Source organism: Phycodurus eques, chromosome 15 (assembly GCF_024500275.1).
Source record: "Phycodurus eques isolate BA_2022a chromosome 15, UOR_Pequ_1.1, whole genome shotgun sequence".
Lineage (NCBI taxonomy): Eukaryota > Metazoa > Chordata > Actinopteri > Syngnathiformes > Syngnathidae > Phycodurus > Phycodurus eques.
This window is the reverse complement of record NC_084539.1, coordinates 11,908,184-11,923,686: the sequence shown is the minus strand read 5'-3', so window position 1 is coordinate 11,923,686 and position 15,503 is coordinate 11,908,184. Positions and strand designations below refer to the sequence as shown.

At 40.9% G+C, this 15,503-nt stretch overlaps 1 protein-coding gene across 4 annotated transcripts in view; it reads right to left on the bottom strand.

The window, feature by feature from the left end:
• Positions 1–2,810: 2,810 nt before the first annotated feature.
• sh2d3ca (SH2 domain containing 3Ca) overlaps positions 2,811–15,503 on the bottom strand; it is a 64,391-nt gene continuing 51,698 nt past the window's right edge. For 2 of the 4 annotated variants that reach the window (XM_061699336.1, XM_061699337.1), the window contains 7 exons: positions 14,775–14,984; positions 13,905–14,034; positions 13,614–13,729; positions 10,679–10,850; positions 10,483–10,594; positions 8,853–9,059; positions 2,811–7,396 (listed from right to left, as the gene is read on the bottom strand). In XM_061699336.1, the coding sequence (XP_061555320.1) occupies positions 7,221–7,396; positions 8,853–9,059; positions 10,483–10,594; positions 10,679–10,850; positions 13,614–13,729; positions 13,905–14,034; positions 14,775–14,984 (1,123 nt within the window). In that variant the 3' untranslated portion in view covers positions 2,811–7,220. The remainder of the gene's footprint in view (positions 7,397–8,852; positions 9,060–10,482; positions 10,595–10,678; positions 10,851–13,613; positions 13,730–13,904; positions 14,035–14,774; positions 14,985–15,503) is intronic. The other 2 variants (XM_061699339.1, XM_061699340.1) reach the window with 1 other exon arrangement.

Below are 15,503 nucleotides of genomic sequence, written 5' to 3'. Positions count from 1 at the left end.
GGATTAGCAATAAAAGAGGTTGGGGGGTAATTAGGGGATGGCGGTTGGATGGTTGGCGGTCCGACTGCCTTGCTGGCTGGATAGCAAGTGGATCTGTGACATCTTGTGTCTGATTCAATAAGGAACATAAAGAGCTGAAATGAACACGTTCCAAGATACCAAGCAGAGAGAATCCCTTTAGAGATTACATCCATAACATGTTACGCCTATGGAACTGTATGGGCGGCGGAGACAAAGAGCAGAGCCGATGATGATTTTCTTGTTGTGGCAGATGGCACGGTGGCCGGTTTCATTCCATTGTGCTCGCTTCTGTATTGTTTCTTTTTTGGTTCGACATTATAGATGCCATCAGCTCCTCTGATTATATGTGTGGAAGACAATTGGCTCAGTATTCAAAGAAACAGGAGTTTCAGATTTGAATGGAGCAAATCTCCCCTCTTAGACTGGATTATATCACTTGATGAGAAACCTTGAAAAGCTGTCTGAAATTATTGTTGGTTAGTACAGCAGTCCCAATTTATTTTGCTGGGCTGGCTTAGAAACAATAAACATAAATAAGTACAAATACAATGCACCATTAGACTGAATGTATTTATTATAATTTGTGGTTAGCCTTACACTCGTTTCTCCAATTTCTCTTGGGGTAATGGGAGACACCCGAAGTGCCACAGGAAGGCACTCGTATAATTTGCTTGGCACAATTTGTACGCCAGCTGCCCTTCCTGTCACAACCCACAGATTGTTCGGGCTGGGTATTAGGGCATTGACCGGGAATAAAAGGCAACACCATGGCACTACCTGTGCCACTATCACACTGATTCTTGCTGTAATTAGTGGGGGTCCTGCACTTGTTTGTCCTACTAACCGGTCCCCTCTTGGAGTTACTGGAGACAATGACAAGATAGGATGTTGGAAAGAGAAGCACGATAATAATTTTTTTTTTTTGTGTGTGGAGAAGGAACAGCTCATGATCCAAAGCATACCACATCATGACAACCAATATTCAGGGGCAGAACGGTGGACTAGTGGTCTACCTCTCAGTTCTGAGATTCGGGGTTCGACTCTACTCTGGCTTTCGTGTCTGGCATTTGTCTCCGAGCTTGTGTGGGTTTACTGCGGGTACTCCAGCTTCCTCCTAGATTCCGAAAAACAAGTATGCGAGAATAATTGAAGACTAAATTGTCCGTAGATGTCAATGTGAGTGTGAACAGTTGACAACCCGTCTCGGGTGTACCCCGTCTGCTCGCCCAAAGTCACCTAGGATAAGTTCCAGTTCACCCGGGACCCCAAATAGGACAAATTCTCTAGAAAATGAATGGATGTACGTTCAGAAAGGTATTTCTTGATTGTCGAGTGACTCTAAATCAACGGTTGCATCTGCGACACAAGCAATCATTTTATTTGAAAAAGAGTGAATTGCTATGTACAATATGTAGAAAAAACAAAGCAAACACAACAAAATTCATCATCCCGTCTTTCAACTTTCATTCCATGCAGTCCTCAGAGGGTCACTGTTGAGTATCCAAAACAAGAATGGCTGCAAACACACAGAAAAATCGTTCTTCCATCATCACTGTGAGCAGATGACAAACCTAAACCAGTAGGCTTCAGTACATACACATTACTTGAGGATGCATTACAATTGACCTTTTGTGAATGAAGGTTGCCCCCTGTCGGGCTATGAGGGGAAAGGGCCCCACGTTTTGCATGACCGATACAGCTGTACCCTCAAACGTGTTTCGCACTGGAAAAGACAAACACTCATGTAAAGATGCATGGATCACACTGAAAATGAACTCACTTTAATTGATACCTGACACATACATTCGACTATATTATAGAATGCTTATATTTCATTTGTATTTGATTTGGAGGTAGACAACAAGGTGACAGCAGCGAGGGCAAAAATATTTCGTAGAATAATTCAAATGGGTGTCGTCCTTTGACTGAAATGATTGGATACAATGGGCACGGAAAGTTTTCAGACACCCTTAAAAATTTCACTCTTTGTTATATTGCAGCCATTTGTTAAAATCATTTCAGTTCGTTTCCCCCCCCTCGTTAATGTACACGCTGCACCCCATATTGACAGAAAAAAACGTAATTGTTGAAATTTTTGCTGATTTATTAAAAATGAAAAACTGAAATATCATTCAGACCCTTTACTGTGACAGGTGCTATCCATTTCTTCTGATCATCCTTAAATTGGTTCTACACCTTCATTGGAGTCCAGCTGTGTTTGATTATACTGATTGGACTTGATTAGGAAACCCACACACCTGTCTATATAAGACTTTACAGTTCACAGTGCATGTCAGCGCAAATGAGAATCATGAGGTCAAAGGAACTGCCTGAAGAGCTCAGAGACAGAATTGTGGCAAGGCACAAACCTGGCCAAGGTTACAAAAAATGTTCCGCTGCACTTAAAGTTCCTAAGAGCACAGTGGCCTCCATAATAAGAAGATGTTTGGGACAATCAGAACGCATCCTAGAGCTGGCTGTCCGGCCAAACTGAGCAATTGGGGGAGAAGAGCCTTGGTGAGAGAGGTAAAGATGTACCTAAAGATCACAGTGGCTGAGGTCCAGAGATGCAGTCGAGAGATGGAAGAAAGTTTTAGAAAGTCAACCATCACTGCAGCCCCCCACCAGTCGGGGCTTTATGGCAGAGTGCCCCGACGGAAGCCTCTCCTCAGTGCAAGACACATGAAAGCTCACATGGAGTTTGCTAAAAAAAAAACCTGAAGGACTCCAAGATGGTGAGAAATAAGATTCTCTGGTCTGATGAGACCAAGATAGAAATTGTTGGCCTTAAGTCTAAGGGGCATGTGTGGAGAAAACCCGGCACTGCTCATCACCTCAGAACAGAACAGAACAGATCAGAGTCATCTTTATTTGCCAAGTATGTCCAAAAAACACACAAGGAATTTGTCTCCGGGAGTTGGAGACAACAGACAGTCAATTGACAGAACACTTTTGAGACATAAAGACATTGACAAAAACAGTCACTGAGCAATAAAGGGTTGCTAGTTATTTGGTAATTCCGGTAAATTATTCTTATTATTTGTTTGACAATTGTGCAAAAAGATGCAGAGTCCTGTAGCAATACAGTCCAAACAGTGACGCATGGTGATGGCAGCATGCCTTCTCCAGAGTGCTCAGGACCTCAGACTGGGCTGAAGGTTCACCTTCCAACAAGACAGTGACCCTAAGCACACAGCTAAAATAACTCCGTGACTGTTTTTGAATGGCCCAGCCAGAGCCCTGACTTAAACCCAATTGAGGACCTGCAAGGAATGGCAAAGGATTCCCAAATCCAGGTGTGAAAAACTTGATGCATCATTCCCAAAAAGACTCATGGCTCCATTAGCTCACAAGGGTGCTTCTACTAAATACTGAGCAAAGGGTCTCAATACTTATGGCTGTGTAATATTTCAGTTTTTCCTTTTGAATAAATCTTCAAAAATTTCAACAATTCAGTTTTTTTTCTGTCAATATGGGGTGCTGTGTGTATATTAATGTGGAAAAAAATAACTTAAATGATTTTAGAAAATGGCTGCAATGTAAAAAAAGAGTGAAAGATTTAAGGGGGTCTGAATACTTTCCGCACCCACTGTAGCTCTGAGAGTCAGCCGCAGCCCTCTCAGGCTCACATCCTCGAAAGATGACATCCAACACCAGCAGTCTACCAAGTGTAAGCGTAAGTAGGAACCCATATGTCCTTATGGAGGAAATTATTGAATACTGATATCTGTACTGTTTTTGTTGTACACTTATGGTGCTAGTGTTAGGGATAGGCATGATAATTGATTATTCTGTCCAATGAGGTTTGCCACTGGAGGCGCTGTCTCTTCAGTCTTAACTAGTTTGCTGTTTTAAACGGGATACACACATACCGATAATCCTGTTGAATCAGAGCATTTCTTTCCCGCCTTCCGATCGTAATCTACCGAGATGTAATTAAAAGATACCCTGAGCCATTATCGTGTGGTGCGGGGTATGTTAAACGTGTATCCCAAGTCATTCACCACACACGCACACACACGCACACACACACACACACACAAAAGAAAACTAGAAGAGTTTCGCAACTGCAGTGTAGATACCAGATAAGCTAACAGTAAGCCTAGCTTCTTCGACATCTTCTACCAGTCTGGATGCCTTGTGGCACCATGCTGCCTCGTGCAAGTCAGTCTTGGTCCTACGACAGACATTTGGTTTGGGGAAGTGAGAGTTGATAGTTACAGTATGTGTGTGGTTTGCGGTGTTTGTCATCACAAGTTCACCACAAAATAAAAGAGGAGTAAGCACACGCTTGCAGATTTTTTTTTTCCCAGTTATTTTTGGAGTCTCTCACATTTAAAAAGTGAGTTCAGATGTTAAAGATTTCTGTGTGTAATCTGCTTAAAGATGAGCGACATGATGTCTGGGAAGTCGAATAACACCCAAACTATGTCATGCATGGAAATAGGAGCTCAGAATATTTACAGAGTTAAATTGATTTGCGCTATATCAAGATCGAGGAAATCTAGTCAAACGCCCATTCCCTATACAGTAGCGACTATTGTTATCATGAACAAGGAACCAATTACTCTCCAAGTATTCAAAAACACTGCTGAAAAGAATAAAGGGAACACATAATCATCAATCACAGTGTAACTCCCAAGTCAGTTGCACTTCCAGGATACCTGTCCGCTCCTGTGTCAGCCAATATCGCTGGCTAATTTTGCATTTTTCCTTGTGCAACTCCTCCAGGATGGTACATCATGAGATACCAAGAGACAGGCCCCAACATCAGGAGAGGCACAATACGATTCTAAAATTTGGATTTCCATTAATCATTGGTACTTTTGAGTTTAACAAATTACATTTTTTAATGAAAAAAGTATTTTCACCTGGAATATTTCATTCATCGAGATCTTGGATTTGTGATTTGGCTGTTCCCTTGATTTGTTTTGAGCAGTCTGTGATCCCAACTTGTGGTTTATACCTTTTCTTATATTCAATTGAATTATCACAAACTGGGCGCATCCAAGAAGCATTATATAGTTTGTTTTATTTAGAAAGTTTTTAGTTTAATCGGTTTCATGAGATTCATTTAGAACCTTTAATATGAATTATTCAAGAAATGCTGAAGTCCTTTTGTAAAGCGGGGGATTACACTGTAAACCATCGTTCAATCCTTTTTATCGATTTTTGCGGAATTGATTGTTGATTATTTGCATAATTGAGGCAAAATGGAGTGCCCTACTGAAGGCGGTGTTGCTTTTACATTCTCAAGAACAACAGATTATCTCCGGGCAGTTGTGCTACATCCAGACACAACACTTGCATTGGTGTGGGGGCTCACCTCTCATGCCCCGTGGCTGCTCTCCGGGTACTCCCCTTATCGTTCACTTGTCGGGCGCCCCTATCCGCCCTCCTTTCCACCAAACAGGGGACACCGTCTCACCTTCGGGCTGGGCGGGGACTGGCTACATTGTGGGCCTAGCGGGTTGGTGGGGTGCGCCTCGCTTTGCTGGCGGCGGTGGTGGCGGCGAGGAGGGTGGGGTGGGGTGGGGTGTGGGGGGAGGGGGTTGGCTGGTGGGTGGCGTGGTGTCCCTGCGGCCACCTCATGGTGGCCGGTTTTCTGGGCGCCTCGTGGGGCCGTTGGACCACCCTGGATCCCTCCGTATGGGAGGTGTCCTGTCCACCTTTCCAGACTCCTGGGCCCGATTGGGTGGGGTGGGGACCTCAGCCCCTGCGGTGCAGGCGCAGCAATTACAGGACACTTCTGACGGTTATTGTGCATGCGAAACGGTGTCAATTCACTTGCATGTGCAGACACACACCCCTGAGACTTATTCGCTGGGTGTGGGGCCATTCACTCATTGCGACAAATAACTTATAACTATCTGAATTTCTTGGTTATCCCCTCACTTACACTCTGGTCCTACAGATGTTTATAATTTACATAGCCACTCCCACCACACACAGCCGGGTCCACGACCCCTGTCCTGCATGCTTCCCCTCCTGTCCCTGTCCTGTCCAGTCCTGTCCTATATTATCCTGTCCTTCCCTCACAGGGTGTAGCACTACTGACCCATACACCACTCGAATCCAATGTGTCATTGTGCTCGTTATATAATCCTTTTCTTTGCCTTTTGTTGTCTTTTTTCTGTATTATTTAGTTACCTTTTCTCTCTCTCTCTCTCTCCTTTGTTTTTTCTGTCACTCGCCTTTAAAAACTTTGTTCTGTTCGACTGAACGACTGTAATTCTCAAGAAATATCCACCAGAATACAAAGAAACCACAGTGGCAGCTTGAAAAGTCCACTGTGACACAGTAAAACTGTTCCGGGATAAAAGGGAAACAGACCTTCCTTTCTGGTTGACCTAACAGCTGAACAGGACACGCATTGAAACAGGAGGTGAAAACATGCAGTCTCCCTCTACATAAAAAAATGAAATAATAAATTTGTTAATTTGTCCAAATGCCCATCACTAGTCTTTTTATAAGGATTTATGCTGTAAATAAAACATACATGGGGCTTTTAAAGTAACCTTGCCTCACTTAATACTGCTTTTAGCAACATTTAGCGGACACACACAAGCATGTTGGCTGTACCCCGGTTGTTTTGAACAACTCTCAAAGCCTAGACTTCTACTTCTTTATTTGGGATTCATGTACTAATAAGTGGCTGATACATATTTGATGGAACTGCTCCATCCTGAATGAGCTTTTATGGCTCCTTCCCACTTGTCACAAGGTTTGCGAAACCAAATGCCCTTAATGGATGGAGATCCTTTACAAAAGAAGTAAGAAATAAAGGAATGTTCACATGATTTACACACACGCATACACAGAAAGACATGTACATTATGATCTAATTAAGATCATTAGCAGTCATTTCTACTACAGCGTGAGACAGCAGGGAAGCATCTGTGTGTGCGGAGCAAAGCCAAACGCTGCATGTTGTCCCTCAGGGGACACCATACTCATCGTCTTGTCTCCTCTCATGGACATTTTAGGGAGAAGTGAGGACTTCCACAGTGCTAGTTTGCAGTGAGTCCGCAGTGAGTGCATGTTGTGTAGCAAGTGACATCTCGCTGTACTTTTAGCTGCCTCTCTACTCACAGTGGTCCACCCGCACTACTCCGTGTCCCCCTTTTTGGCCATGCAAGACAAGACCACTTCGGAGTGGTAAGTGCAGAGGCAGGGTGTCTTTTTTGTGACTATTGTCGCTATAGCTCGCTGTGGCGCACCGGAGGCTCGAGCTTGTGCGAGAGGGCGGTGAGGACCTTGTCGAACTTCTCGTAGCGCTCCAGCTGGCTCCCCTCGGATCCGCGGCTCCCCCACAGCAAACGCATCTGGAACTCCGTCTGGAAGATCTCGTGAATGTCGGCTTGCACCTGGAATCCTGGACAGGAGGGTGAAGAAGAGGGAGGGGAATTAGGATGGATTTACACTGCAAATCCAAGTTACCAATTCCGATTTTCCGAAGAAACCACCGCACCTAACGGAGGAGCTTTTGAAAATTATGTATTTGTATTTGCTTTTATTTTGCTTTGTTTTATTCTGTTGTCTGGTGCTTGGTTGGCATTGAGAATGTGAGTCTGTTTTCAATTTAACCTGGAAAAGTTAAATAAATAAAAAGAACAACCAATCAGACACAGACGCCGTGACCGACAAGGTGTCAATCTTTTGCCGTGATCTCGCAAGCACACTTATAGCCGGTTGCCTGCACACCCTGAAGCCTCGCTCTGACCTGTTCCCTGGGGCTTCAGGATCTTTGATAAAACTATTTTGGAAAATCCACTTCTGGAAAATAAAGAAGAGTGCCAATCCCAAATTTGGTAACAATTTGTGGCTTGGGGGGTGTTGTAATTAGTTACGTGAGGCTACATTCAAATCTTACTAGTGGTTTAAACAAACTTAAATTCCGACAATATATATATATATATATATATATGTTTTCACGATCATCAGTGGTGGTCGGTCAGGGCCAGCAAGGACTTCTCTGCTGGCCAAAACAATGTCAAATGCACTGATCTACAAGTACATTTATAACCTAAATTCTAACATGTGTTCAGTAAAGTTGTATTAATTCATTCCCAACAGTCTTATTTCTTCATTTCGTAGTTTTACTCTTAGCTGTACTGTTTTCAAAAGTGTATGTAGATGTTAGATGTTTTTTAATCCAATCAGATTTTAGCCTCAATGTGTTGCCATGTCAATCTAATCTGCACAGGGCCTTCAGAATCAGTGTTGCTGGTTGATCTAACTTAATCTATATTAGCAAAGGGACTGTTTCTTTAACCAATCACGTTTCAACTTTGTCCTCACAAGGCCAGCAAGATGGCTCCTGATGATGTCAGCTTTTGTTCCATTCTCTGATTGGTTGGTCAGAGCAAAACTTGTTACAGCCAACTCTGACTCGTAAAAAATGTCTGTATTTATCTGCAGAATTTTAATACATTTAAAAGGCAGCATCTCGAGTGAGTATGATTTTTGTTATTACATTATATAAATATTGATTCTGAAATGCTCCAGTTGATGGACGTGGCACAGTTCGGTTCTGTTTTTAAAAAAAAAGTTTTTGTATAGTAATGATGGCTTCTCTAATTGCGACATGAGCGCAAATAGACAAAATGGAAAATAGCAAAATAGAAGATGAATGCTACAAGCACAATATAATGAGATTTCCTCAGCCTGATTAACCAGGGTTAACAGGTTTAATGGCCTAATGATCAATACAGTGAGCGATCAATTCCTAATCATGGCAACAAATAAATGTTTTGACTGCCTACAAGGGCACAACAGGCTGTGAGTCCAAACACAGTTCAATACAGCTGTCAGCATGTGTCTATCCATACCCTGCAATTTGCTTTCCACATTGCTCCTGTAAATCGCACCGTGATGCGCGACAGCTCGAGCCGCCTCCAGGTGGTGCATGACCACATCGACGCCCACCTCGCCGCTCTCCCATGGCTCCAGCACCTCTCCGAGGGCCAGGCCTCGCTCCAGCAAAGACAGGACAGGGATAATGTGCGGGAAGGTGGTGCTGGACACAATGCTGGACTCTGGAAGCAAAGCAAAAAAATAGTGATTATTGTGCATTTCAGGCAAGCTGGGGAATGCCCCACCAAACCCAGAAGGTGGCGGTGTGGTGAAAAAAGAAGAACAAGAAGAATCATCTTTTATTGTCATGAACATGCATGCATGCACACGAAATTTGTTCTCTGCATTTAACCCATCACAGTGAACACATACAGTTGAGTGGAACACACTGGAGCAGGCGGCAGCTGAAGCGCCCGGGGAGCATTTCTGGGTATCCGTGTCTTGCTGAAGGACACCACAGCCGTGAGTCTGGGGGATGTTGGCCACAGTGGCAGGTGATGATCTTAACCATTGGGCCACGGCTGGTATTCCCATTATTTCTGTCTCAAGTAATGTTGGTTTGACCAGACTGAATGTGAAACATTTGTCAGTGGCCAATCGTCGAATGCACCCTAGAGGTCACTGATGTTATTAGTTCGTTAATTCATGTGTAAATGTAAGCATGTGTCATAATCCTTTCATAGTTGGGTTTGGACTCATTTTCTTAGCGTGTCTTCCTGCGAAATCTCCCTGTCCTTTGTCTGTTGTGAAGGGCAGCAGGGCCCTCTTCAAAGGTAACATCGTGAGGATGTCTTGTGGGCATATATGCTATGCTGCCGCAGTTATTTCTATTTTCATATAGAAACGATTCAAAACACACATTCTCTAGTCCAGTGATTTGCAAAGTGTGGTACGTGTAACCACTTAGTAGTAGGTGGGGTGCCTCTACAGGTACGTGAAGAATCACAGAATTAAATGTACCCAGAGAAAGCCCAAGCAAGCATGGGGAGAACATGCAAACTCTACACAGGGGAGGTCGCATTTGAACTCGGGACCGCCGAACTGTGAGGCAGATGTGCAAACCAGCCATCCACCGTGCCGGCTTTTTAAACATTTATTTAAATAAATCTATTATGAAATCATTATTTAAGTAGTTCTATATTTACCCATTTAAGCAAATTGTTAAAATTCAAACTGTACATTTGTGGTCGAACGACTAATCTTTTGTAGTCGACTATCATGTGATGGAGGTTGAGTCAAAGTCGATGAATCGATGACGTCACTGATTTTTCTTTCAGCAACCACCAAATCCCCAACTTTTTTTGTGCCACGGACCGGTTTCACGTAAAGACGGACCGGCATAGAAACAAAAATAAAGATAAAAAAAGATACATCTCACCATTACGCTGTATGCCTTACAAATTATGTATGTATGCACATGTGCATAATGTTACAGTGGCTTACAATTACTGTATATTAAATATCTTTTAGGAAAACTCTGCCTGGGTTTTGATGAACACTTTAGCCTATTACGCTACTATATTCACTGTTGGTCATTATGGTAGTACTTGGAAACCTGTGTTTCTTAAAGTGGTACTTGGAGAAACAAGTTTGAGAACCACTTACCTTTTCCGTCGTTCAAATTCTTCAGGAAAGGTTTGAGCTTCTTCTCATACAGGATGGCACCTTCAGTATGTCTCTGACGTAATGTCACCCACGTCTGCTCCAGGCGGGAAATCTGAGGCGTACATAACAAACACGTCAGAGAAAAGTACAACAATACACAATGAAAATGCGCATGTTGCGCACATGTTCATCTTACCTGCGGCAGCTCCAAGGCCCTCATCACAGCAGCGAAGCCAAACATGTTACCCAGGTTGCTCTTCAGCTCGGCCGCCAACTGGATGGTCTTATGGAGCAGGGCCGCCCGCTCCTCAGTGCTTCCCGTGCAGCCGAGCAGATCCACGGCCATCACGATAGACATGGTGTAGAACCTGAGTGGAGAACAGGCGCCGTTAAATACAACTAAAAGCTAAGTGGTAGTGACGGCGGGGAGCAGAAGATAGTGATTTAAAGGGTGTTGGAATGTCATTCCAGAAATTTCTATCAGGTCATTGTGAATAATTTGAATTCTGACACTAATGACTTTCCTCAATCATTTTTACATAATGTTAAAGTTCAGGGAGAGAATTTTACATAAATTGCACATTCAGTTTTTAATCAAGCCATCTGTCAGTGATATAAAGCACAAAAAGTAAGGAAATGTGTGTTTGGTTGATTATTTTTTTTGTTGTAACAAAGCTTCTTGTCAAAAAATCTTATACTGTTGGAAAACCTGTTTCTTTTCCTTTTAAATGCTGCCACAAACATGCATTTGAGGGATGAGCAGCAGAGATGAGAATGTGGCTTGGGCCCATGAAGAATTTGCCAAATCATATTTGCCAACACCAAACAGCTTATTACAAAGAAAAAATCTACCAAACACAAATTCCCTTACTTTTTGTGCTATGTTTAGTACAAACTACGAGGCGTAACAAGGCAAAAAAAGAAAATAAAAAAAGAAAAAAAAAAGAAAAGAAAACTGAGAACGAAAATGGAAAAATGATGAGCAACAAATGAGAATATGACGATAACAAATATGCGTCGAGAGCTTAGCTATCAAATTCCCTCAGGACAAGTTCATTGACAAGAAAGCAATGATGCCATGGCATCACCATAATCATGTCATAGCACTTACTGGTACGACTTGTCCACTCGAAGTGGTCTTATTTCTAGACTTTACACCGATCTGATCGGCTTGATTGGTATCGGCCGTTAATTAGCATTTTATGCAGATCGGCTGATCGACTTTAATGTCATAATTCGCTGATCCGATCAATGTCGTCATTGCAAAGTAATTTAATTACAGTAGGTTTGCACCCATTATTTCTGTCTCAAGTAATGTTGGTTTGACCTGACTGAATGTGAAACATTTGTCAGTGGCCAATCGTCGAATGCATCCTGGAGGTCACTGATGTTTTACCTTTCGTCTAAAATGCTAGCGCATACTTTTGAAGATACTCAGTATACAGTACACAAGTGTATACAATAAATGAAACAAGTCATTTAAATAGACACATTGCTCCATCTTGTGATTGGTTATCGTTTTTTAAACTTGCTGATCGGTGTTCAGCTCCAAATGTAAAGCCTAGTTATTTCTATGTCACTCATATGCTTTAGGGGGCATACCGTATTTCCTCATTTAGAGACAGGGGCATTTATTTACTAAACTGCAGATGAGGGAAGTGTCTATCAGGTGTACGCCTTTATTTGTACACATTACTGACATACTTCATTAGAATTTAAGTAAAGTAAAATTGGATTTTAATACAAAATAAACTTGACTATGGTTACCCCATAAACATGGAGGCACACAACACTGTGGAGTGATCACATGAGCCTGGACAGAGACCGACACACACTGTCTTCACATAATACTAAACCGGGAATTAATTTATTACATCCAAAAGGCTGCACACTTTTATTCAACTGCAGGGCTGTGTGGGTGTCTCTGTATGTGCTGCTGTTTTGATTAGCAACAGCGTTCAAATGGGCTCCTAAGTAAATGCTTTGATGTCCCATGTGCAAGTAACTATGAATGGAGGAAATTACAGTCAGTAGTGCTTTTAATTTTGTTTGTATTTTTTGGATAAAACAGTCCAGTTGTCACATCGCAGTGTCTGCTGTGATGTTGGTGTCCTGTAATATACAGTGAATCAACTGTAATATTAAAAGTGACCAGCAGAGGGACGTGTTTGGACATGCTAAGAAGATTAGCACCTTGCATGTTACGGTAAATTATATAGCTTCAAACAACACACAGAGCAGCCCGGAGTTTTGGATACTTATCTCCTTGTATGATAACTATGAAAGAGGACATGGGGAACAATGTACACCCGCTGCATTTCCTATTTCACTCTTTAGAATGAAACTAGGCTGGCACGCCACAGCTGCGTGAGTAAGCGAGGTGATACTAGGAAAATTATTATTTGTATCAGAATGCTTTAGTTAAAACACTATGATCACACTGTGATAATTTGGAATTTATTTCGTTATTTAATATGAGATTAGATACATTTATATATTTGTATATAATATTTTGTTACTATAGTCAGCCAGAGCTGCGAGGAATGCAAAGTTATGAATGTCCTTTCACCGTCGTTGCTGTCATACTGTGTTGCATGATTTTGTTTGCACATTAAGGACAAAAGTCTTGTTTTTGTTTTAATTCCTCATTTTAAAAAACACCATACAAGCACAAGTTTTTCCTCATGTTTTTGAGATTGTAGGATGAAACCTGCAACTGGATGCTAGTGTGGACTGAAAGGGTGGCAACAATGGGCAAATAAAATGCCAGTATTTTGAGGGTAATAGCCCATCAGTAACATCTTAAAAAAGAAAAAAAAAAATAATTATGAAGTAGTTAATTTTTGTACCGGTGAATTTAGTACAAAATTTGGAATTAAGAACTATGAACTAAAGTAGTATGAACGGTGAACTGAACTTTGAACGAATTTGCGTAGAAAATGAACTTTCCCAACAGTGTGGTTATTTCACATCGCAATATATATTGCAGGTTTTCCATAAATTGCAATGTCATTTTTTTTAATATATCGTGGAGCCCTAGTATATTCAGTACGCAGGATAACGTTTACGTGAATGGTTGATTCATTCCCAATAAATGAAGGTCAGATGCATTGCACTAGAAGACAGCGTACCTCTCCAGTAGGTCAAGTCTCAGCTGGTGTCCGTGAGGTAGTGTAAGTAACTCCAAGCCCGAGGACACTCCCATCATCCTTTGCATCTCTGAGTTGACACCCAGTATTCTCGCAATCTGCCCAACAGGGGAAACAAATTGCATGACTATTTATTTATTTTTTTGTATTTTTTTTTTTTTTTTTTTTTGCATGAATGGGAAATATTCATTCATACATTTTCCATACCGCTTATCCTTAGTAGGGTGAATGGGAGTTCATATGTACTATATGTGTCTGTGTATGTTTATGTACCGTGCAGTCCACCAAGGTGATGTGTTTAGCTGCCGTCCTGGCATCCACTTCAGCCAGCAGCTCTTTCACTCTCTTCAGCACGGACATCTCTAGAGGTTTATTGTCAGCAGGCATGATGTAAGACTCATACCTGCACAGGAAATATTACATTAATAAACTAGTGAACAACAATAAACCAGTACAGTATTGTAATGCGAAGGTCAGCACACTGCAATGGTATGATTCTTGATTTATAGAGTGACTCACCCAGAGATTATATGGAATTATTCTCAGAATGACATGTATTTAATAAAAAATTGTTTTATATATATATATATATATATATATATACACACACACACACACATAATTAAAACAATAAGATAACAATGAAAATAAAATGTATATTAAGCAAATTAAATATTTTATTAGTATATACAGTTTATATACACACATATATATATATATATATATATATATAATGATAATAATAACAATAATATTTAATTTGCATCAAATACATTTATTTTATATAAATTATCTATTTCATAATATAAAATAATAATAGTTAATAATAATTAAATATTATGTTATTCATCACTCAAATGTCTTTTTTTTCTTCTTCAAAATATTAGCCAAAAATATATTTGACAATAAGTTACTATATTTTCATATCAACTGGTTGAAAAAAAAATAAAAAAAACACTGCTGACTAAAAAGAACATAAAGGCTTGTCTTACTTTTGCATAAAAACATCTGAATAATTCCTAAGACTTTTGGGATAATATTAAATGGACTGACAATATGAAAGTATGAAATTTTTTAGAAGGCGTGTGTCTCGTTACATCTGGCGTAAATGTAGCACAGCTTTTCAGAAAAAGAACATCATACCAAGAGTCAAACATGGTGGTGGAAGTGTGATGGTCTTGGGTTGGTTTACGATTTGAAGACCTGGACAACTTGCTGTGATTGATGGAACCATGAATTCTGCTCTTTAATGGAAAATCCCGAAGGAGAATGTTCAGCCTCAAGCCGAATCGCACTTGGGTTTTGCAGCAGGATAACGATCCAAAACACACTAGGAAGTCAGCTTCTAAATGGCTTAAAAAAATGAAATGAAGGTTTTGGAGCGGCCTAGTCAAAGTCCCGATTTGAATCCGTTTGAAATGCAGAGGCATGAACTTAAAAAGGCTGTTTGTTCATGCTCGAAAATCCTCCATTTTTGCTGAATTCAAATAGGTCAAATCAAATTCAAGTCCAAGGAATCCAAGAAAGAGTGGGCCAAAATCTCTCCACAGAGATGTGAAAGACTCATTGGCCATTATAGAAAACGTATAATTTCAGTTGTTGCTGCTGAGGATGGCCCAACCAGTTATTAGGGTTAGGGGGCCATTACTTTTTCACACAGGGCCAGGTAAACTTTAATAGTTTTTTTTCCCCTTAATAAATAAAATCACCATTTAAAAACAGCATTTTAAGTTCATTTGGGTTATACAGTATTTTTCTGATATTTAGATTTGTTTGATGATCTTAAACATTCAACTATGCAAAAATCTAATAATTTGAGAAGAAGGGCCAATAGTTTTTCCACGCCACTGTATATACAGTATATTGACACAG